At 37.0% G+C, this 20,797-nt stretch overlaps 1 protein-coding gene across 1 annotated transcript in view; it reads left to right on the top strand.

The window, feature by feature from the left end:
* ush2a (Usher syndrome 2A (autosomal recessive, mild)) overlaps positions 1 to 20,797 on the top strand; it is a 274,001-nt gene that overhangs the window by 11,005 nt on the left and 242,199 nt on the right. Inside the window, exons 4-9 of the mRNA XM_067455206.1 lie at positions 6,097 to 6,232; positions 8,013 to 8,076; positions 9,379 to 9,673; positions 10,513 to 10,697; positions 14,567 to 14,788; positions 18,623 to 18,716. Coding sequence (XP_067311307.1) covers positions 6,097 to 6,232; positions 8,013 to 8,076; positions 9,379 to 9,673; positions 10,513 to 10,697; positions 14,567 to 14,788; positions 18,623 to 18,716 — 996 coding nt within the window. The remainder of the gene's footprint in view (positions 1 to 6,096; positions 6,233 to 8,012; positions 8,077 to 9,378; positions 9,674 to 10,512; positions 10,698 to 14,566; positions 14,789 to 18,622; positions 18,717 to 20,797) is intronic.

Below are 20,797 nucleotides of genomic sequence, written 5' to 3'. Positions count from 1 at the left end.
AGGGCAATGCTGAGTGGCAGAGCTCTCTGCGTAACTGGTAATGGCCATAAGTCGATATGAGGAATTTCATTGTATATTATGTCTCACAGACCAGGCGTGAGTAACAATGACAGACGGGCGTACGGCCACGGGGCGAGAGCCATCCCGGAAATCGTCCGTGTTGATCAGACAGATCAAATGCATTGTGTGGCCGCAACGGATTCCTGTAATCTGTCATAGCTGCAGGGTTGCGGCTCTTTGCAGATGTGGCGGAGCTGATTATGTCTCCTCTGTTTAGCTGCCACTGCCCTTCTGCCTAGTTAGCATGTGTTTATTGCTAGTGAAAGGCTCGAGAGGGATGGGTAGAGGAAAAAATGAAGTGTACAGTCCTGGATCTGAAGCCTGTCAGGAGATGGATGGGTAGCTTGTGGCACGCTGCCCCTGCATCCACAATCTGTAAAGTGTACAGCAAAGTCATATGAACACACCAGCACTCAGTGCACTACATAAATAAGGCCAGACGGCAATAAGTCAGGCGTTAAAATGCGCCGGTATGTTAAACATTTCCGCTATTTCTAAATAAACGGCAATTCATCAAACAGAAAACGTCACATATGCATGACATTGGCTCAATTATATATTTCATCTTTGGAGGTAATAAATAATGAGAGGCTACATGAAATGTGGGCTTGGTTATTTTACTTTGATGGTTGTTCAGGACTGGTAATCTTGCATGCGAATGATGTATGCGCTCACTTACTTGGTCTGATTTTCAATTCCATAAAGGTTATATCAACATTTTAACTGCTTTAACATCCCATGATTTTGAAGGGCTATGATGCATTATATATGTGTGTGTGTGTGTGTGTGTGTGTGTGTGTGTGTGTGCGTGTGCGCGCGTGTGTGTGTGTGTGTGTGCGTGTATATACATATATATGTATTTGTGTATATATTAAACAACAGGCTAAATAAATCCCAGACTATATATATATATATATATATATATATATATATATATATATATATATATATATATATATATATATATATATATATATATATATATATATTGTTTTTTGCCAGTTTTTTATTTAGTACTTGGAAAAATAATAGTATGCATATTCTTAAAAAATTATAATCCAACAAACTCACTTGACACATTTGAGGAAACTCAACAATGAGAACAATGAGTTTGTTCTCATGAGTCAAATGAGTTCAAGTAGTCAGAATAAGCGATAGTAAAGTGATGCTTGCCTTAGCAATAAGCAAAGGCACAGGCATTGATGTATATATTTGATATATATGATATATATATTGCTCTGCTGATGGATTGTCTTAAACCTTACCTTTTTTTATGGCTTCTCAGAGTGCATTTTGTGCAGCTACCTTGTGCTTTAATAGTATAGCCATAGATTTGCATAATGTTTCTGGTACTTTCAGAGTCAGACGGGAGATAACAGGAAAATCACTTTTGGAAAATTGCTATTACAGCAGACATTGCTCTTTCCATTGTTGCATTGAAGCTGCATTGAATTCACCCTCCTCGCTCACTAGTGAGAGAGCATGTTTGATTAATATCCTTAATGACAAGCGGATCAATTAGGAACATTTGCACTTGTAAATTGCTTGTAAATGTCATGTTTTCAAGAAACAGTCTACTTGAAATCATTATCTTGATATAAAAAGAATGTAACTCACTACAAATCTGGGTATTCTTGCATCAGTAATTTCCCCAGCAGGAAGACCATTAATGATGCTGTAAAAACAAACAGCTTCCAGTAAAACAATTTTGGCATATGTTTGCAGACACTGGGGTTTATGCATATTTACTAATTTCCCAGTTTTAAAATGTCAAAGTTGCTGTTGTATCCATTGTGTACTCTGTTATAAGCATTTGGTGAAAATGTATTTATTATTATAAGTGTGTTATTAGACTTAGTACTTTATGCTACTAATTATTAAACAAACTAAAATATAAAAAAGGAGCAATACATAAATAAATACTGGAAGCCACTTATCTGCTAGAGTAATAATATATTGTATTGAAAACCTAGTAGTTAGTTCAAATAAACCCTGCTCCATTCAGACAAAGTGAACAAACAGTGAAAAAAAAAAAAAATCCCAGGATATGCTTTCTGTGTAAAGCAGAGCCTCTCAAGAGTTATTACCTTTATTAAAAGCACTGACACATTGCCTTATATATTTCTGACTTCTCCAGCACCACGGAGACAATTTTCTTTTCTTAAATAAACTGTCATGCTAGTCTTAATATATTGTTGCCATCCTCACAGCTGGAGAAAGAAGGCTGATATAAAACATGTATATGTGAGATTGGTAATTGTATCTTTAGTGTACTTGAGTAGAACAAATGTTTCTCTCTCATGGCTGCGTTAATGTGATAAAGCTGAAATTGGCTTTTCATCAGTTTTCTTCACACTGTAATGGTGGACAGTGAAGAGAGGCCCCGGTGTCAATAGCGATGCTGCAAACTTCCTGTCTGTGCTAGTTATATTTCACATCACCACACTGGTCCCTCAGTGCTTTATGAAACATGTGATAATGTAACAAATTACAAATATGAAAACCTTTTTGCTTCATTTAAATGATAAGAATCGCAAGGTGGCAAAGCTATAAGCCATAAATAAAACATCTCACATGTTTACGGTGATTGTGAGTGTGTATGAGGTGGCGGGAGAGAGTGTGCGTTTAGATAGAAGGGCAGGGCTCCGGAAGGTATCAGCATTAAAAGAGGAGGATTGCTCGCGCTGATACCCTCATCCAGAGTGGAATATTTCTAGAGGCCCTGACAGCTCCTCCAGTGCTGAAATGGAAAGGGCTTTATCATGGAATGGTTTGTCACTCACGCTGCTGCAGACGTCTTGGCTTCAGGTTAAGCTTGTATCTGCCCCTGCTTTATGTTTCAAGCCCAAAGATCACAACAATTGTTTTCTGTGTGAAATATGAAATCACTGATATAAAAAGCCCCCAGTCAGATTTTAGAAAGATTGTGCCCTATTGTTTTCTTAGAACAGGCTAACTTGATTTTACTCAGATGAAAAGGATTTCATAAATCTTGTGTTAGATGATCTGCTTAAATTGAAAGATATATACACACCAATCAGGCATAACATTATTACCACCTAATATTGTGTTGGTTCCCTTTTGCTGCCAAAATAGCTCTGACCCGTTGAGGCATGGACTCCATTAGTCCCCTGAAGGTGTGCTGTGGTATCTAGCATCAAGATGTTAGCAGCAGATTCTTTAAGTCTTGTAAGTTGTGAGGTGGGGCCTACATCAATAAGCCATCCACGTGATGTAAAAGAAAACCAGACCACCTTCTTCCATTGCTCCGTGTTCCAGTTCTGATGCTCACATGCCCACTGTTGGTGCTTTCAGCGGTGGAAGGGGCTCAGCATGGGCACCCTGACTGGTCTGCAGCTATGCAGCCCCATACCCAACAAACTGCAATGGACTGTGTAGACACTATCAGAACCAGCATTAACTTCTTTAGCAATTTGAGCTACAGTAATGGGAACACACCACAAGATATATATATATATATATATATATATATATATATATATATATATATATATATATTCCAAATAATCCATATTCCATATAATTTCCAGATATTTCTTTCAACAAAAACAGTCATAAATTAGTTATCTCCTGACATTTTTTGCTTTCTTTCGGACCATTGGAGGCAAAACTTAAGGGCTGTCAGTTTGCTGTAGTGTCTAATATAAAGTGTAATAATCTGTCTCATCCTTGTCTAAAGTGTTGAACCCTTTCAACACAAGGTTTATTTTGCAGATTAGTTTCAATAAATGTTCAGTTGTGTTTCTCTTAAAATGATGAAGAATAGTTCTTTCTAACTTTTTCTTTATGTGATAAAGTCCTTCTTGTGTTGCCATGTGTTTGCTCAATATTCACTTTTACAAGGCAGATGAACAGAGGACCTTTAGCAGCTAGGTAGAATAACTGTTTCTTAATGTCAGCTAGTGATAAAGTTACACATTTGGCTCTGTGTTTTTTTAGCATTGTTGTCGTGTCTTAGCATTGTGGTTTCCCACAGAGTTTACTGAAAATGTAAGAACTTTTCCAGCCATTTCCAAAATATATATATTTTTGCCTACTTTATGTAAAACCACAATATTTTAGGAATAAATGATCATTCGTTTCAGCAGTAGTTTCTGTCCACTGCTAGCTGGAACTTTGCTAAATAGCCATTGTTAAATAAATAATGGCATAAATTTGTTGGACATTCCGGTAAATCCCTGTGCAGATCAAATTTTCCCTTTTCAATTTGAAAGCGGGAGGAGCTTTTAAGATGTCAGCACCTGCTGATTAGTACATTACTAAGAGCTCCAAAGAACATCCAGTTATTAATCTGCTCCAGAGCTGAAACCACCTCCACACCAGTTTGATCTCATAAGGCAGTGTTCCAGATAGGTCAGACCAGTCCCACACACACACACACACCATTGCACATGCATTCTAACACAAAATGAGCTAACCAAGTGATTGACTCTGGACACAAGTAGTTCAAAACAGAAAGGAATTTTATTCTAAGAAATATACTGAGGTTGATAAACCTGATATAATGATTAACAACCACAACAAAACAAAAAAACCTAGAAGTGCAGTGTGTATGTTGTTTATGAATACCATATTCATGTCGTGGTTTTTACACATTCTTCTAAGATATTTAAAAGACTGATTGGGATAAAAATCAGGAAAGGATAAAATAGGATTTAGAATAAAAAAGGCAACCGCCTTTTTCAAGACACGTAGATGCTTAAAAAATCACGAGTGGGGTATTAATTTGTTTTATGTTGTAGAATAAATGTTAAAAAAGTATTGAATTAACCGCAGACCTTATTTTAGGCATTTGACAAATTATGCATTATAAAACTACTGCAAAATGTGACCTCCTTCCTGAGTGAAATGGTATAGTCCAATTTCCTGCTGGAGTGAATAGAGGTGGAGCCAGAATGTAACAGTCAGTCATGTTTGGCTAGATTATATAAAATATAATTATATGGATTATATCTCTTATAATATAATATTTCATTATATTATAATATATATTTTATCAGTGCCTGAGATATAGTTTAGAGTATGAAATGATCTTGAATTTAATATTTTTCCCCATCTGCTGCCTTGGACATCACAGTTTAAGGATATCACAAGCAAAGGGCTCGGGACTGTGCACATTCTTGTGGTGCAATCAGCCAAGAAGCATCGCCATGAGGTCATTAATGGGAATTCTAATGAATGCTCCAAGCATTTTAGGCCTCCTTGGATCGTGGTCGAAAATGTTGTAGTTGCGGCCTTCAGTCTGTGTGTTGTTGATGTGACATTAACTAATTATTTTTAACTAATTTGGTTGGCTTAAAAAAGAACTAACTTGTCACATTCATCTGAAATGCATTTGCTCTTTATTAACTTTTTTATTTATTTGTTGCATAAAAGCAGTATTTCTATTGTGTTTATTGGGCTGAATCACAACCATCTTATATGTGTGATATTACTTAAATATGTTGTCATAAACATTTACTTAGATGCTACAGGTAAAAAAATTCCCCATTATTGTCTCAAAGCAACAGTTATGGAAAGGAGAGAAAAGCAACAATGGGAGTACCAGAGCTCTTTTAAGAGTCTGCAGGGCTAGTAAATGGGATGAAGCACTTCAAGATTCATTTACATCACTATGACGTTGCTTCAGATCTCAGCAGCAAGTCATTGGCCGGTTAGAGATTTCAAGAATAGCCTCTCTGCAGTCTTCAATCAGCGGTCATGAAAGAGAGCAGCTTAAGCATCCTCCAGTCCAACGCTGCCTTCATCCTTATGGATTTTTTTAGTTGACTTATTTCCATGCACCTTTTTTTAAAACGGAGACTGTGAAAGAACATGCAAATATGAATATGATGAAGGGGCGTTTTCCTGGGAAGAGTATCCACAATCAACCATAGAAAAGACATATATTACATCTTACTGCCCTTGCTGCATGCATTTCGAAATACTTAACTATTTTTAGCAATGTATTTCAGTGTTGAATGTTTATTTATAATCAACATTGCACTCGTTCCTCTTTTTCTGATAAATCCATAGATGCATGACACAAGCTTGAGCTTGTTCCTGAATGGTCTAGAGGAGGATGGCACAGCTTTGGACACACAAACCCTAGCAGGACCTGTTGATGACATCACCTCAGAGGGTGCTCTGTGGATCGGTAGGAGTTCTAACGGTAATGATTTCTGTACTCCAACATTGATCTTTCGTTTTTTTTAATATGCACATTTATATTTTTGATTTGAATTAGCTTCTCCTTTTTCCCCAAAGCTGCCACTATCCTCATCTAGTGGTATTTCTCCTCAGAATCATAGTTTTCTATCACTCGATTTGAGTGCAGAAAAGGACACACTAATTTGCAGACATGTTACATTTTTCCATTATAGAAATATTCATAAGCCTGCAACTAATCATAGTTGGAGTTTATATAGGTCAGGGGTGACCATATGGCAACAAATAATCTCCTCATAAATGAGATGAGATGGGATTTCTGTAATACCCCCAGGGAATGAAATGCACACACAATCACACACACAGACACACACACACACACACATTTTGAATACACATCCACAAATAGCATAGACTTGCTGAAGTTTCTTTAAGTTTACTCTGCTGTCATTCTAATCTAAGCTCAACATTGCTGTGTTTGTTTGCAAAAATGACAATAATTCTGCCCGAATCACTTAGAGGACATAATAAATTGGTTACCACTACTGCTAGTTTCTGTCATTTCCTAAATGCCACAGAAGAACATGGAAGCAAACCACTGCATATAGTCTTCAAAGAGAGCATGCCTCATTTACTGTCATACATGCACACACAGAACAGCTTCACATGAAAGTTGTAGTCTGTGTAATCCATTTTGCACACATCCCAAGACCAGGGGTCTGAAATGCTTGATTCATGTAGAACTCATATGGACAAAGCATGGAAGGAATTCTTAAAAGATTTAAAGTGAATGCTTGGTTCAGACAAACATAATGCCATTTGAAACTTTTGACTAGAGCATACAAATACACATTTCGGTATGAATCTTTTATTTTCAGTGTTTCTGAATTTGAATTTGTATGGTCATATTTAGGATATGCACATTTCACACTGCTTAATGAAACAATTTTACACTACCTTTCAAAAGTCTTGTGTCAGTGAGACTTTTTTTTTTTGGAAAGAAAATTCTTTTATTCAGCAAGGATGCATTAAATTGATCTAAAGTGACAAAAAAACAACAATATTTCAACAACATTGATAATAAGAATCAAAAATTTTACTTGAGCTCACTTTTTTTGCACTGAATGCTGTCTCTGTGAGCATAAGAGACCTCTTTCAAAAACGTACATTTTTTTACACACCCTAAAATTTTGATTGTTGTGTAAATCTATTTGATCATGTCATTTAATATTGAATAATCTCTTTAGGGAACATTGTTGTCTATATTAAATGTTATATAAATGTTAAATATATATATATATATATATATATATATATATATATATATATATATATATATATATATATATATATATATATATATATATATATATGCTGGCTTTTTACAAACCTCTTTAATTTGTGTTTTTATGAATGAAATGCGCTATATAAATACTGCATTGATATCTCATATAAAACACAGACTCGGCACACAAAGATGAAAAGATTTCAGGGCAAACATCCATATGACATCTCAATCAGAGCCGGTTATTAGAACAGAAGTGATTATATCTTATCTGGTGATGTAGATGGAGCCACACGTTTAGGCTTGGATCTATGCCGCCCATCCAGCCGGTAGGATTAATGCTCACAGAGAACTGTAAATAAGCATAATAGATCCCACCGTGTAGCAAGTGTCTCTTTAACTCAAATAAAGACACAGATAAGGTAATCCACTAGTTGCTATGGATCCTGCAGACTGTCTTCAATAGAGCCCATTGACTTTCCTTTCTTTTTCTCCCCAGGGTCAAATCAATTCATTGGAAGGATGCGGGATTTTAGATTTTATCAAAAGACATTAACCAACAGGTAAGCATAAGGTCACAGGACATTGACATCAGACGTAACTGCAAAGTTAGTTTTTATAAAGATGTGCTTTATAAAATCTGGATCCTGAAGCAAAATCAGTTTAGAAACACAGCTTTGAACAATTTTAAACAGAGGTGGTAAAAGTACTCAAAAGTTATACTCGAGTGAAAGTATATATACCTAAATAAAAAAATACTCCAGTAAAAGTAGAAAGTCCTCCATTCAAACATCACTTGAGTAAAAGTACAAAAGTATCAGATTTAAAAGGTACTCAAGTACCGAAAGTAAAAAGTAAATATTCAAATTAACTGTAAATATCAATAAGCAGATAAAATCTTTTGGGACTGATATGCAATGCTTTAATTGAACAAATGTTAAGATTAGATACTGCAATTAAGAATTTGTTAGATTTGCAATTAATAGGAGACAATGAAGCAACTTAACGCAGTATAGGGGTTAAACTTAAAATAGACATGTTCCATAACATTAGCTCCATAAAACAGATGAGGACCAAGATACTATTAACTAATTCAAAATTAATTCAAAAGCCATAACCACAATGACATATTACGTAACAATTAGTTAATAGTCATGTGCCTCAACAAAAAAGTTATGATATAATTTTGCCAATTGTTATGATTAATGATTAATTAAACAGACAACTGAGAGCCGGAAAGCATGGCTTTGAATACATGAATTTACATTATTAGTTAATGTAATATGTTATTAGGGAATTAATGATGTCATTTAATTAATAGCAATTCATATATTACTTAATCTATTAATCATAGAGAATGTTCATTAGTTGCTGATGCAGTAATCATTAATAAATGGTTTAGTTCTTCATTAGTAATACATTAACTCATGGTTTTCTGTGCTTTAGTTAGCCATGAATTATAATAGTGCACCTGTATTGTAAAATGTTACCAATGTTTTCATAGTAAATAGTGTGCCGCAAAATAAAAAAGTTGGGGAAACACTGAGCTAAAGTTAGTGTGGCAAACCTGACTTGTCAGCTTTTCCAAGTCTATACCCGACTGGATCATCCATGACCGACCACACCGGTTTGGAAATCAAGTGTATAAATACTTAATACTTGGAGTGGGCATGGGGAAATGTATTGGAGTAAAAAGTACACTTTGCCTTTAATATTGTAGTGGAGTAAGAGTAAAAGTAGATGCAAATAAAATATACTCAAGTAAAGTACAGATCCCCGAAAAAAATACTTAAGTAAAGTATCATAGTATTTTTACTTGAGTACTTACCACCCCTGATTTTAAATCATAGATTTCTGTATTTCAGAGAGATTGAAGAGGTGTACGCTGGGCAATTTCCTCATCTACACACCCAGTCCACATGCCGCTGCCTAGCCAGCCACCCCAGAGTGCACCCCCTAGTGGAGAGGTACTGCATCCCCAATGCAGCCAATGATACCACCCATAACAAAGTGCTCCGCCTGAACCAGGACGCCCACCCACTGCATTACATCAATGACAATGACATCGGAACCACCTGGATCTCCTCCATCTTTCCCACTTTAGAGCTACTGGACAAAGGAATAACCATCACTATAGATCTGGAGAATGGACAGTACCAGGTACATATCCACTAATAAGTGGCTTGTTGGGAATGTTGAAAAATGTTGACCTGAAAAAACCTCACTTGGTTCCAAATGTATTTAGAAGACCAGAGTTTTTATTAAGGTTTATAGTTAGTTTGTCTTGATATCAATTTAGTTTACAGAGCATCAAGAGTCAATACACTATATGCTTTAAAGTTAGTTTAACTTGATATTAGTTTATTTTAATATCAAGTCTTTTTAGTAGTTTAGTATTATAATTAATACAACTAAATGTAAATCATTTTTAAACTTAATGGAGTGTCCCTGGAAGTTTGTAGAGGCCCCATAGTGGCCCCCGGCCCTTGGTTGATAACCACTTATTTAAAGTAAGCTTCAACCCGCCGTTGTCTATTTGTGTGGCTGTTTTCTCAAATCCAGACACTGGGTAGAGTCTCTTCCATTTGAATACACTAAAGCCGACCTAAAGTCCTTTGTGTGTGTCTGAGTGAGTCGCTCAGTCATCCATGTGGCTAAGCCAAGCCGAGCAGAGAGTCCAGCTGTAAAGAAGTAGAGGATTTATGCAGCTCTGCCTCAGTCTCTCCTCTCAATACCAGATAAAACACACCACCACACAGACTTTGAAGTGTCCACTTAGTCAAAGCTGCAACCAGTTTCTCGACAAACTCCTCAAAATGAAGCCACAGAGGGAGAGAGGGAAGAGTAAAGCGGTGCTTCAAGCTGTTCTTCAAAGCGCCGACGTGCTTTAGGAGGCAGCGGAGCATTGACTGTTGCTGTGCAGATAATAGATAATCCATTGCTGTTTAGTATTTCATGCATATTTCACCCTCTGTCAATTTTGCATGCTTCCTTTACAGGTTTTCTACGTGATTCTCCAGTTCCTCAGCGCTCAGCCCGAAGCGGTCCGCATTCAAAGGAAGACAATCAGGAACTCAGAATGGAAGGACTGGCAGTTCCTGGCCAAGAACTGCAGCTACTTTGGAATGGAGGATAACGGGCCTTTGGATCGTCCTGATTCTGTTAACTGCCTACAGTTGCCGAGGTACTGTATACACACACACACACACACACACACACACACACACACACACACACACACACACACACACACACACACACACACACACACACATGCGCTCTTTACGTCTGTTAGTCCATCCACAGGCGCTTCTAAATCTGATAACAGTTCTTGAACAAATGATTCTTGCCAGGTAAGCTGTATCAAAGTGGGTTGAGACAAGTTCCCACTTTGATAAAAGCAGTGGATTGTCGTTTAGTGGGAGTCTAGGAGCTTTTGGAGGATCTAGGAGGAGAATAGGGAGGAAAATGCTGCTCTTGGCTGCAGTCCAGGCTGCACAGATCTGATCTCTGCTGTCCTTGGCTGCAATCAAGACAGCAGAGATACTTAGCTGTTATGGACCACACAAGCACCTGGTTTCACATGCAGAATGGAGAAAATGAGGACAGTTATTTTTTAATGGCCTCAAGCCGAGAGGGTTATCGTAACTATTTATGATGATAAACTACAGTTAGTGTGTCTTTTTTGACGGTACATATACCGAAACATGCATAATTGACCCTCACAAAATGATTAGTGAAAGTCATATTTAAATGCCAGGACCTGTTTTCTCCTAAAGTGTGCCAGAGAATGACTTAAATATATTTAAATGATTGAATTATTATTAATAAAATAATCAAACTATAAATTCTCTAAAATGTTACAAGAAAATGCATAACATCAATATGTAAACTAAAAGCATCTTCCCACTCAGCTGTTTTTTGTTTTTTCTTGAATCACTTTATGAATCATGGTCAGGGCCATACAGAATCTGTGGAATTTATTTGTGATTTCTGCCTGATCTAAAAATATTGGAACCAAAAGCATTACAAATAAAATATAAAATATATTTACATTTTAACTTTTATTTAAGGTTTACAATACAAATTCAAATAGATTTTTTTTTTTTAACAAAGCTTGATCTCTCTTATCGCAGGCTACATCCACTAAAAGACGGAGAAAATTTTTATTTATTAATTGTATTGTAGACAATTAATTAAATAAACAATTTCATATCATCCAAACAATAAAGCAAAATAAATAAATACCTACTGAAGTAAATAAAGTAAGTATTTTTAATAACTATAAATAAGTACTTTCTGTTGACAAGTGATGTTTCTTTAACTACTCTGTGGTCAATTTTATTTTAGACAATTTAAAATATCATTCTCTCACTAAAACAATTCACATCAATAAGTGCAGCCTATAACCCCTTACAATCGCAACACACGATTGTGTATGCTTCTCAAATGACATCAAATGACTCATGAAAATGAGTTTTCTGCGGAATTCTGTGCAGATTCCGTCTGGGCCTGATCATGGTTAATTACTTTAATATCTCAGTACTCCCAGTTTCTGATGATTTAAAAAAAGAAAAGAAAAAAAGTTTGAAAACAGCTATATTTTAAAGCCTTTGAGTAAAAAATGTTTGAGAACCACTGGTCTACATAACATCACACTACATTTGAAGTTGGCTCATGATGAATAGATTTGAAAATGTAGGCTATGCATCCTGCTAATTCTGGATTTACTGTCAAGATGTTTCACCATTTGACTTGTCCAAATATTTTAGTTTACAAACAAAGTCTGAACTTAGACTCTTCAGATATGTCACATCAGAGTATGTGGGGAGAGAGAGACACAGAGAGCAAAGGTAGATGGGAAAAGAGAGAGAGATTGCGACAAAAGACTTTCTTCACATGGGTTTGTCCTGGATAAGTCTACCAGCATTAGGGCTGGAACATGCAGAAGCGCTCTGTGGATCTTTCTTGAGAGTGAATAATGCAGCAGGGGCTATACCTGCTCTGCCCCTGGAAAGACTTTGAGAACTCTCTCATTCACCCCATTTATTTCTGCCCTTTGAGAAATCACCCTTTCAAACCTTGTACCACTAAACTATATTTTAAATCTGTATTAGTGAAATTTCCTCTCAGTAGTTCTGAGATGCAAAGGAAAGACCTTTGCTTTTCCAATTTCTTTGATGTTTGTTCATTTCAGTAGCTTGTGACATGTTTCATTTTCAACCTGACAACGTGTTACCCGGCTATGTCAAAACTTGAAGTTCTCGGTCTCTTTCAATCACTCACACATTCAAAGCTTGAGACGCAGGATTATTATTTTATTTTCTTTCTTTCTTTTATATTTATAAGTCAGTAGGATAATATAAGGTACATTCTCTGTTTATAACACTTTAAAGGGCTTAGTTCACCCAAAAAGGAAAATTATGTCGTCATTTACTCATCTTCATATAATTTCAAAACATGCCTGTGAGGCTTACTTTCTTTCGTTGAAGAATTACACTGGCCACTCTATTCCATATAAGAAAGTGAATCTGATCTGTCATTTAAAAGCATCAAAAATGATAAAGAAACTGGTTCTCAAATAACATGTGGCATATGAGCACTACAATTGAGCAACAAACTAAATTTGGGTCTATGCTATCATATGACTTCAGAACAGGGTGCAAGTCAACATTTATCAACTCCCATTATTCAAGTCAAAATTTAAATATTCATTGATGTAAGCTAACATATTTCTGCTGTAATGACAAACTTGTTTTCAACCTTTTTTTATTACAGAAGTAAGGAAGGGTAATACATTTAAAAATAAATAAATAGCACATTAAAAAAATTAAATTATGTTATTCAGTGTTTTGTTTGATTATGGGATGTTTTGTTGTTGTTGTTTGCGGTTAGCGTTTTTTTTTTTTTTTTTGCCTGTCCTTTTAGAGCTTAACAACTATAACTTTTCCTGGTCTGGAAATCACGCTTTAAAAATTCCCTCATATGAAGTATCCAGGTTGTCCAAGACTGGGAAAACAAATTAAAATGAACAATATGTCGTAATTTTTAGCTGTTTTGGGTTATTTTAAAGCTTGTTTTGTCTTATATTAACTTATTTTACACACCATTCAGAGTTGCTTTAGTGGGTCCTGATGCTCTGATTGAGAACCACCACTTTACAGAGAGTCTGTATACTCTTTTAAAGGGGTGATGAATTGAGAAATCAACTTTCCCTTGAGCTTTTGATATATAAAAAGTCATGGTAATATAAGAAAATCCTGTTAACTTTCAGAGCTGAAAACTTCCTTGTTAGTCAAAGAAAAGATTTTATAGACACCAGGCCCAGAAAGCGATCGATCTTAGAATATGCCGCACCTTGACATCATCGTGTGGCGAAACACGCCTCTATAGAATAATAAGCACACCTAATTCAGTAGCCCTGCCCACTGACTCATGGAGCTGTTCACATTGCACTAGCCAGCAGCAATTAAAATGCCGAAGAAGATAGTAAGATATTGTGCCTGGTTGTGGAAGAACACAGTCGCTGCATAAATTTCCTTCGGATCCTAATATTAGGAATTGCGTTTATATATGTCAGTCACCGATCAGGCCAGCCAAGTAATACAAAAATAATATTCCAATCAATCCAAGTGGATGAGAAATAAATCATTGTGTTTGTTTAATAAAGACGTTTACGAGCCCTGTGATCGAGAGTATCATTCTGGTTGCCACTTTCAAAAAAATCCCTCCCTCATGTGAAACTGAACTGACAGGGGAGCTGAAGCTCATTAAATATGTAAATCTTATCTAATCCTAGCCGTGGACATTTACTTCCAAGTCTCCAGTGCTCTTCAAAACCCAGCATTTAGCAGAGACTCTCAAAACCAGTGTAGAAAATAGCCTATTACTTATTCATTAATGTAAATGTAAAAACCACACGAACGTCATTAGTTGACCTCAGACAACAGTATTAACAATTTTAAAATTAACAATTTTAAAAGAAAAAAATTAATAAAAAAACAATTAACAATTTTAAACTACGTTGAGTGTTTTTTCTGTCTTTTGTTACAGTGACATACCTTTCTCCCGCGGAAATATCTCCTTCAGCATGCTAACACCCGAGCCAAACCTGCGACCAGGCTACAACGACTTCTACAACAGTGCCGCCCTACAAGAGTTTGTGAGAGCCACACATGTGAGAATCCACCTCCACGGCCAGTACCACACCAAAGATGCCACTGTTCCTTTCCGCCATCGCTACTACGCCGTGGACGAGATCACCATTAGCGGCAGGTTCGAGACCCGCAGCATTCTGACACCTGTCAACCCCAATCAAGCATCACCTGACACAATTGCCCCTTTTCGCCCTGATTAACTTTTTTCAACTAAATTTGACGTACATTTGTGGACTTTGTTTTAATTTGATTGGATTTCCATGTTTGATGAGAAAATCAGTAGGCGGATATGGCAGGATAATTCAGACTTTGATAAAGTGAAAGACTTTTTAGGTTCAAGACCAAGTGGAGATGGCAGACAAATGATGTTTGCTGGTTTGACACAACTGGGGGATCTATGACATGTCTGTTATTAGCTGCAGAGAGTAATGCCATGTTTAACACAGATTTTGACTTCCTGTTAATGGTCTTGTAATTACAGTGGGGATGCCACATTTGGAAATCACTGGCAGGAAAACTTGTGTTCTTCTTCTTGGAGGCTTCAGGGAAGCAGCTAATCAGTCTAAAATGTTCTTCTGCATCTCTCAAGGATGTTGAATCTGTTCTTTAGTCTCTTCAGAAGCAGAGACATGGTGTTATATCCATGTATACCTTCAGACATTAAACAGCCACTGTTCTTACGACTATGGTAATTATGTCATTATGCAGGCAGCTGTAACTTGGCTCGCTCTCACTGTGCAAGTATGTCTGAGTGAGCAAGAGAAGGCAACTTTAATTAAGAGCTAGTTAAACTGGCACAGACGAAATCGAGATTTAGAGACTGTGAAATCTCATCATCCTCTGACATTCAGAGGTGTCCCCCACCCTCCCCGCCTTTTCTCACTCTTTTTTTTCCTCCGTACGGCTCTCTTCTTTTGCTCTCTGAGGCATCGCAACAGTTTCGCCGGAGAAACAAAGGCAGAGAGTAAACAGTAGTGGATTCACCCCCTTAGGGAGACTGACAGTTCAAACCCGTGAGAGGCTGAGAAGAGGATGTATGTGTATTTGGGGACTAAAATGTGCGTAAATTCAGCCTTTGAGGTATTCTGACAGGGTGTCAAGCTGTGTCTGGGAGCATTAGCGTTTGCTTTGTGCTCGTACCGTAATAACCTCCAGCAATAATGACAGCCCTCTTTCTTTTCCACTCTCCTCCTCTCTTGTTTGCTTGTTAGGCTGTTTGTTTGAGTAACGGAGGTGAAGGGTGCTGCTTTTAGAGGGAGCCGTGTAAAGATGGGTGGATGATAATGTCGAATAAGGGCCCTTGAGAATGAATAATTAAAGCGGTGACCTGCAGGTGCGTGTTCTGTCTGATGGAGACCTGTCAGGTCTGCTGTTGTACATTACGACACACCGTTGATATTTCCTCTGGCATTTATAAATGTTGAATGCAAAAGTCCTATTAGCCATGCACAGAGAGAATGAAGGAATGGAAGACTGATGGAGAGATCTAGAGAATGTGAAAAATGAAGAGAAAGACTATGTCAGGAAGCATTGACGTTGCTGACCCTGTTGATTTGTTGAAACTTGCTACATATTTCCAAGTGTCCTGAAAAAAACGAAAGAAAATTATACATTTGGATTTTTTTTCCTCTCAATAAATTTAAGGTGAACACTGATTAAAATGATTAGACATAAAATAGCAACTTCTTGTCAACATGATATCTAAGTGGCATTTTAATTTTAATACACATTCTTGGTCTTATTATGAGAAGAAGAAAAAAACATTGTCATGTCAATCTTTCATCAAAATGCAATATCTCTCTTGCCTAAAACAACTTTCCTTTATGCTGACATCATCAAGTCCACTTATTTCTCAGCCAATCAATTCCCACGTATAAAATAATTTTATTTATTTTTGTGTGTAAAAATGTAAATATCCTATTTAATTTAGAAATGTGTCACATTATGGAAGAAAAAAAATGTTCATGCTTACTTAAATAATCACGTACTTAAACATAGCATAATTTTTGTGGAACATTTACAAATCATATCTGCATCATTAGTTGCTGTTTCCTTGATCTCACCCTATGCTGCTCCAATTAAAGGGATAGTTCACCCAAAAGTGACGATCACCCTCAAGTTCCAAACCTGTATTTTTTTTCTTCTGTTGAACACAAAAGAAGATATTTTGAATAATGTTGATAACCAGACAATTTATGGACCCTATCAACTTCCATACACTGTAAAAATTATTGTTGGTTTAACTTAAAAAGTAAGTAACCTGGATGCCTTAAAATGTTGAGTTTATTGAAATAAAAAAATTTGAGTTGATATAATGAAGGAAATTAGTTTAATACATAGAGGGCCCTATCTTGCACTCAGCGCAATTGACTTTGTACACCAACGCATGTGTCATTCCTATTTTGCACCCGCGCAAAGCGCGCTTTTCCCTCCACAGAAGCACGTCGCTAAACTAGTGAATGAACTTGCGCTCCCTGAGCGGTTCAGCGCAAAAAAGGAGGCGTGTTCTGGCGCAAACAATCCCTGGTGCTATTTTGCTGTTCCGCAATTGCAAATAAACAATTGCGCCACTGACCAGAAAAAACCTAGTCTAAAGTCAGTGGCGCGTTGTGCGTTGTTCATTATGCTTTTTAAGGGCGCATGCTTGACCATAATGTATAGCGTGCACAACGCGCATACACTTTGCTCATGTAGCTAATCTACACAGATGCAACAGCTATTTTTGCAAATCATAAATTGTTACACTAAAAAAATATTAACACATGAGATGACGGAAATCATTGTGAAATCATTGACGGAAAAAATAGGCATAAATCTAGCTTACAAATTATACAGGCTAATTGTAGTAATTAGGGATCAGACCTGTTTGCCCAATAGTGGCAAGACATATATGTATATAAGGACATCTGAAAAATTGGTTTGTCCGTCAAGAACCAGGGAAAAAAATCGACTAAAAAACTAAAAAAACTGTTTAACCGACGCCTGTTTAACCGACGCTATTTTGGGTGGGTTTCTCCCATCCTCATACAACACAACTTCTTTGTCTTTCACTGCTCTTACAAGAACATCAGTCTCCTCGGCTGTGAACCGCTCCTGGCGTGCGCCTGGTAAATATGCCATAATAATTGCAATCCATAATGGAACTTGCACACCTGCTTTTAAAGGGAATGTTGGATGACTCTCTGATTGGTTTATTCACGTTACGCCCAAACCACACCTATGAATAATGAAGCTACTTCAGATCAACCCATTTTAGATTTGCGCCGGGCGCAAGAGCCATTTATCCCGCCGGGAAAATAGCAACAGTGCCGAGACCCGCCCACAAAGTTACTTGCGCTTCGCGCTTTGACACTAGCATTTCAGATCGTTAAAATAGGGCCCAGTAACTCAAAATATTATTGTATCTGAACCACATAAACAATGTGATAAATCATGAAAATAACACAATTTTCCATATTTCAATGCATCATCACAAATAAAACATACAATTAGCCAATATGCTTATAAAATCTCTTAATATTTTAATAAAGTTTGTTGATTCTCAAAAATGTTCATTGTATTAACTCAAATTTGTAATTTCAATGAACTCAAAATTTTAAGGAAACCAGGTAACTTATTTTTGAAATATTTTTTTACAGTATTGTAATATGGGAAAAAAAAACTATGGAAGTCAATAGTGTCCATCAATTGTTTAATTACCAACATTATTCAAAATAACTTTTTTATGTGAAATCTTTTTACGTTTTCAACAGAAGAAGTTTGGATCAACTTGAGGGTGAGTAAATGATGACAGAATATTCATATTTGGGTGAACTATCCCTTTAAGGTATTTAAGCAAAACACAAATTTCTGCTTTACCTTGGAAGCCAGTTCCATTAGATGTTTGAGAAGAACAGCAGTGAAGAATCTCCAGAAGGATATGGGTTCTAATTGTGTGTCTTTGTCCCCTTAGGTGTGAGTGCCATGGCCATGCAGAAAGCTGTGACACTAGTGTGAGTCCGTACCGCTGCGCCTGCCTCCCAGAGAGCCACACACATGGAGCTAATGTGAGTCCCGCAGGGGAGGCCCCCTTTTAATTAACCACTTTCCTTTAATGACGTGCAAGAGTCCTCTTTAATGAACAGCACACTCAAAAATAGGCCTTAACGGAATGACAGGAAAAAAGCAGTGAGAGAGAGAGAGAGAGAGAGAGAGAGAGAGAGAGAGAGAGAGAGAGAGAGAGAGAGAGAGAGAGAGAGAGAGAGAGAGAGAGAGAGAGAGAGAGAGGGAGAGAGAGAGAGAGAGGGAGGAAAACAAGAGACAGAGATCATTCTCGCACATCTCCAGTTTCCTGATGAAAAGAGCTAGAAGAAGGGTAAAAAAGAAAAGGGGAAGGAAAGAAGGAAGTGGTTTTGTGGGCAGCGATGCTCTAATCGTCCTGTCCCATCAGCCCCTGGGTGTCTTGATGATGAGTCCAGCAAAGGTAATTATATCTCAGGGAAAGCTCTGATGACATGGCTTCAGTACTCACACTTTCAGGAATGCCATGGCTCACCAGTGTTGAGAAGCTACTTTGAAACTGTAGTTTGCCAAGATTATCATAATTTAATGTATTTGAACTACAGTCAAGCTGTAGTTAAGACCTAAAATGCCATGAAGGGCATTTATAAAATAAAAAAATCCATGAACCATTTGAATAAACTGTTCAGTGCTACATATAAGAGAGATTAGGGAGAACTGATTTACTAGAATGCGTTGGCTTTTCTTTCTTTTTTTTTTTGTCCAAACTGTTTCTTTATAATAAAGCATTTGACAGAAGGGGGCAATTTTAGGCTAAATCAATTAACTAGAATAAGCCCATTTAAACTGATTCACTAAAATTAATCTCTACATATGATAGAGAAAAATCTTGTTGTGGACATTGAGGGGTCCTTGGAGTCAAAAAGATTGAGATCCACTGGTTTAGGATGAACTGATTCACTAGAATGAATCAGACCTTCTGACACTATATGAGAGAAATTAACATTTATGGGAGACCGTGTGAAAATGTAGTTTATGTAGGTTTAAATGTTCTGTATATGAACTAAGTGCTTTTGCCAAAATAAAACTCCATAGTCTTCTCAGTATACTCCAAGTTCTTCATTCCTCTCTGGAATCTCCTCACCGTTCTTCCTATTGAGAGCCTGCGCTGTCCAGATCACTGCATATAATTCTGAACATTGGGAGCAAGTCCCAGGATTAAACTTTTAAACCTGATGTTTGGTGATTTAAATTATTCACCAGATGTCATGCATTATTCAAGGCCAGACACGGCACACTCTCTCTACTGCTGCTACTGTTGTTGTTTTCACAGAAACAAACAAAGGCCACATCTAACACGTAGATGCTGAAAAGTGTGTATGTGTGTGTGTGTGTGTGTGTGTGTAAATATGGTAAATATGAGCTGTCTCACCGCCCTAAACGCCCCTAGACCCAAACACCTGGCTTCGAGGAGGGACTGTCGCCTGCCCCGAAGCTATCTGCTGTGTTTGCTTACTAGCTCTGAGACACAGATCTAGGCTGGCCCTACTAATGTTTGCTTCCTCGTAATATGCTTCCATGTGCGCATTGACTGATATGATTGTCACTCAGTTAGGAAAGCAGTGTTGAAGTTCACATGTATGTCATTCATGTCGTTCACATTCCACAGAGAGCGTTTTAATGTGTCCTTTTAAGGCCACATTCCACCGCATTCATCCCTCAGAAGCCATTCAGACAATTTCTATTAACAAATCATAATTTTCTGTCTCTGTGTAAGAGTGTATTTGTGTCTTCAGTGCTTCTAAGGCCAGATCCTAATTACCAGCATAGAGAGAAATTAGTCCTCTACTACAACTCAACACATGATGGGTTGTAGTTGTGTAAAAGTGGTGACGCTACTAACTGAATACTCAAAATGATGTTTTATTAAAATTTGGGAGGAGCACGTTCAAATGATCTATCCAAACAACTTGTCATCATTAATTACCACATCTATCCTATCTGCATGAGAAGAAGTCTATATATATATATATATATATATATATATATATATATATTTACACACACACTCAGTTGACTCACCGACATTCGTCAACAGTTTTTAGCATCCCTCCACCACCCCGACACC

The sequence above is a fragment of the Pseudorasbora parva genome, chromosome 10 (genome assembly GCF_024679245.1).
Source record: "Pseudorasbora parva isolate DD20220531a chromosome 10, ASM2467924v1, whole genome shotgun sequence".
Classification (NCBI taxonomy): Eukaryota; Metazoa; Chordata; class Actinopteri; order Cypriniformes; family Gobionidae; genus Pseudorasbora; species Pseudorasbora parva.
Note: the sequence above shows the minus strand (reverse complement) of the source record. Positions and strands in the feature narration are given on the sequence as shown.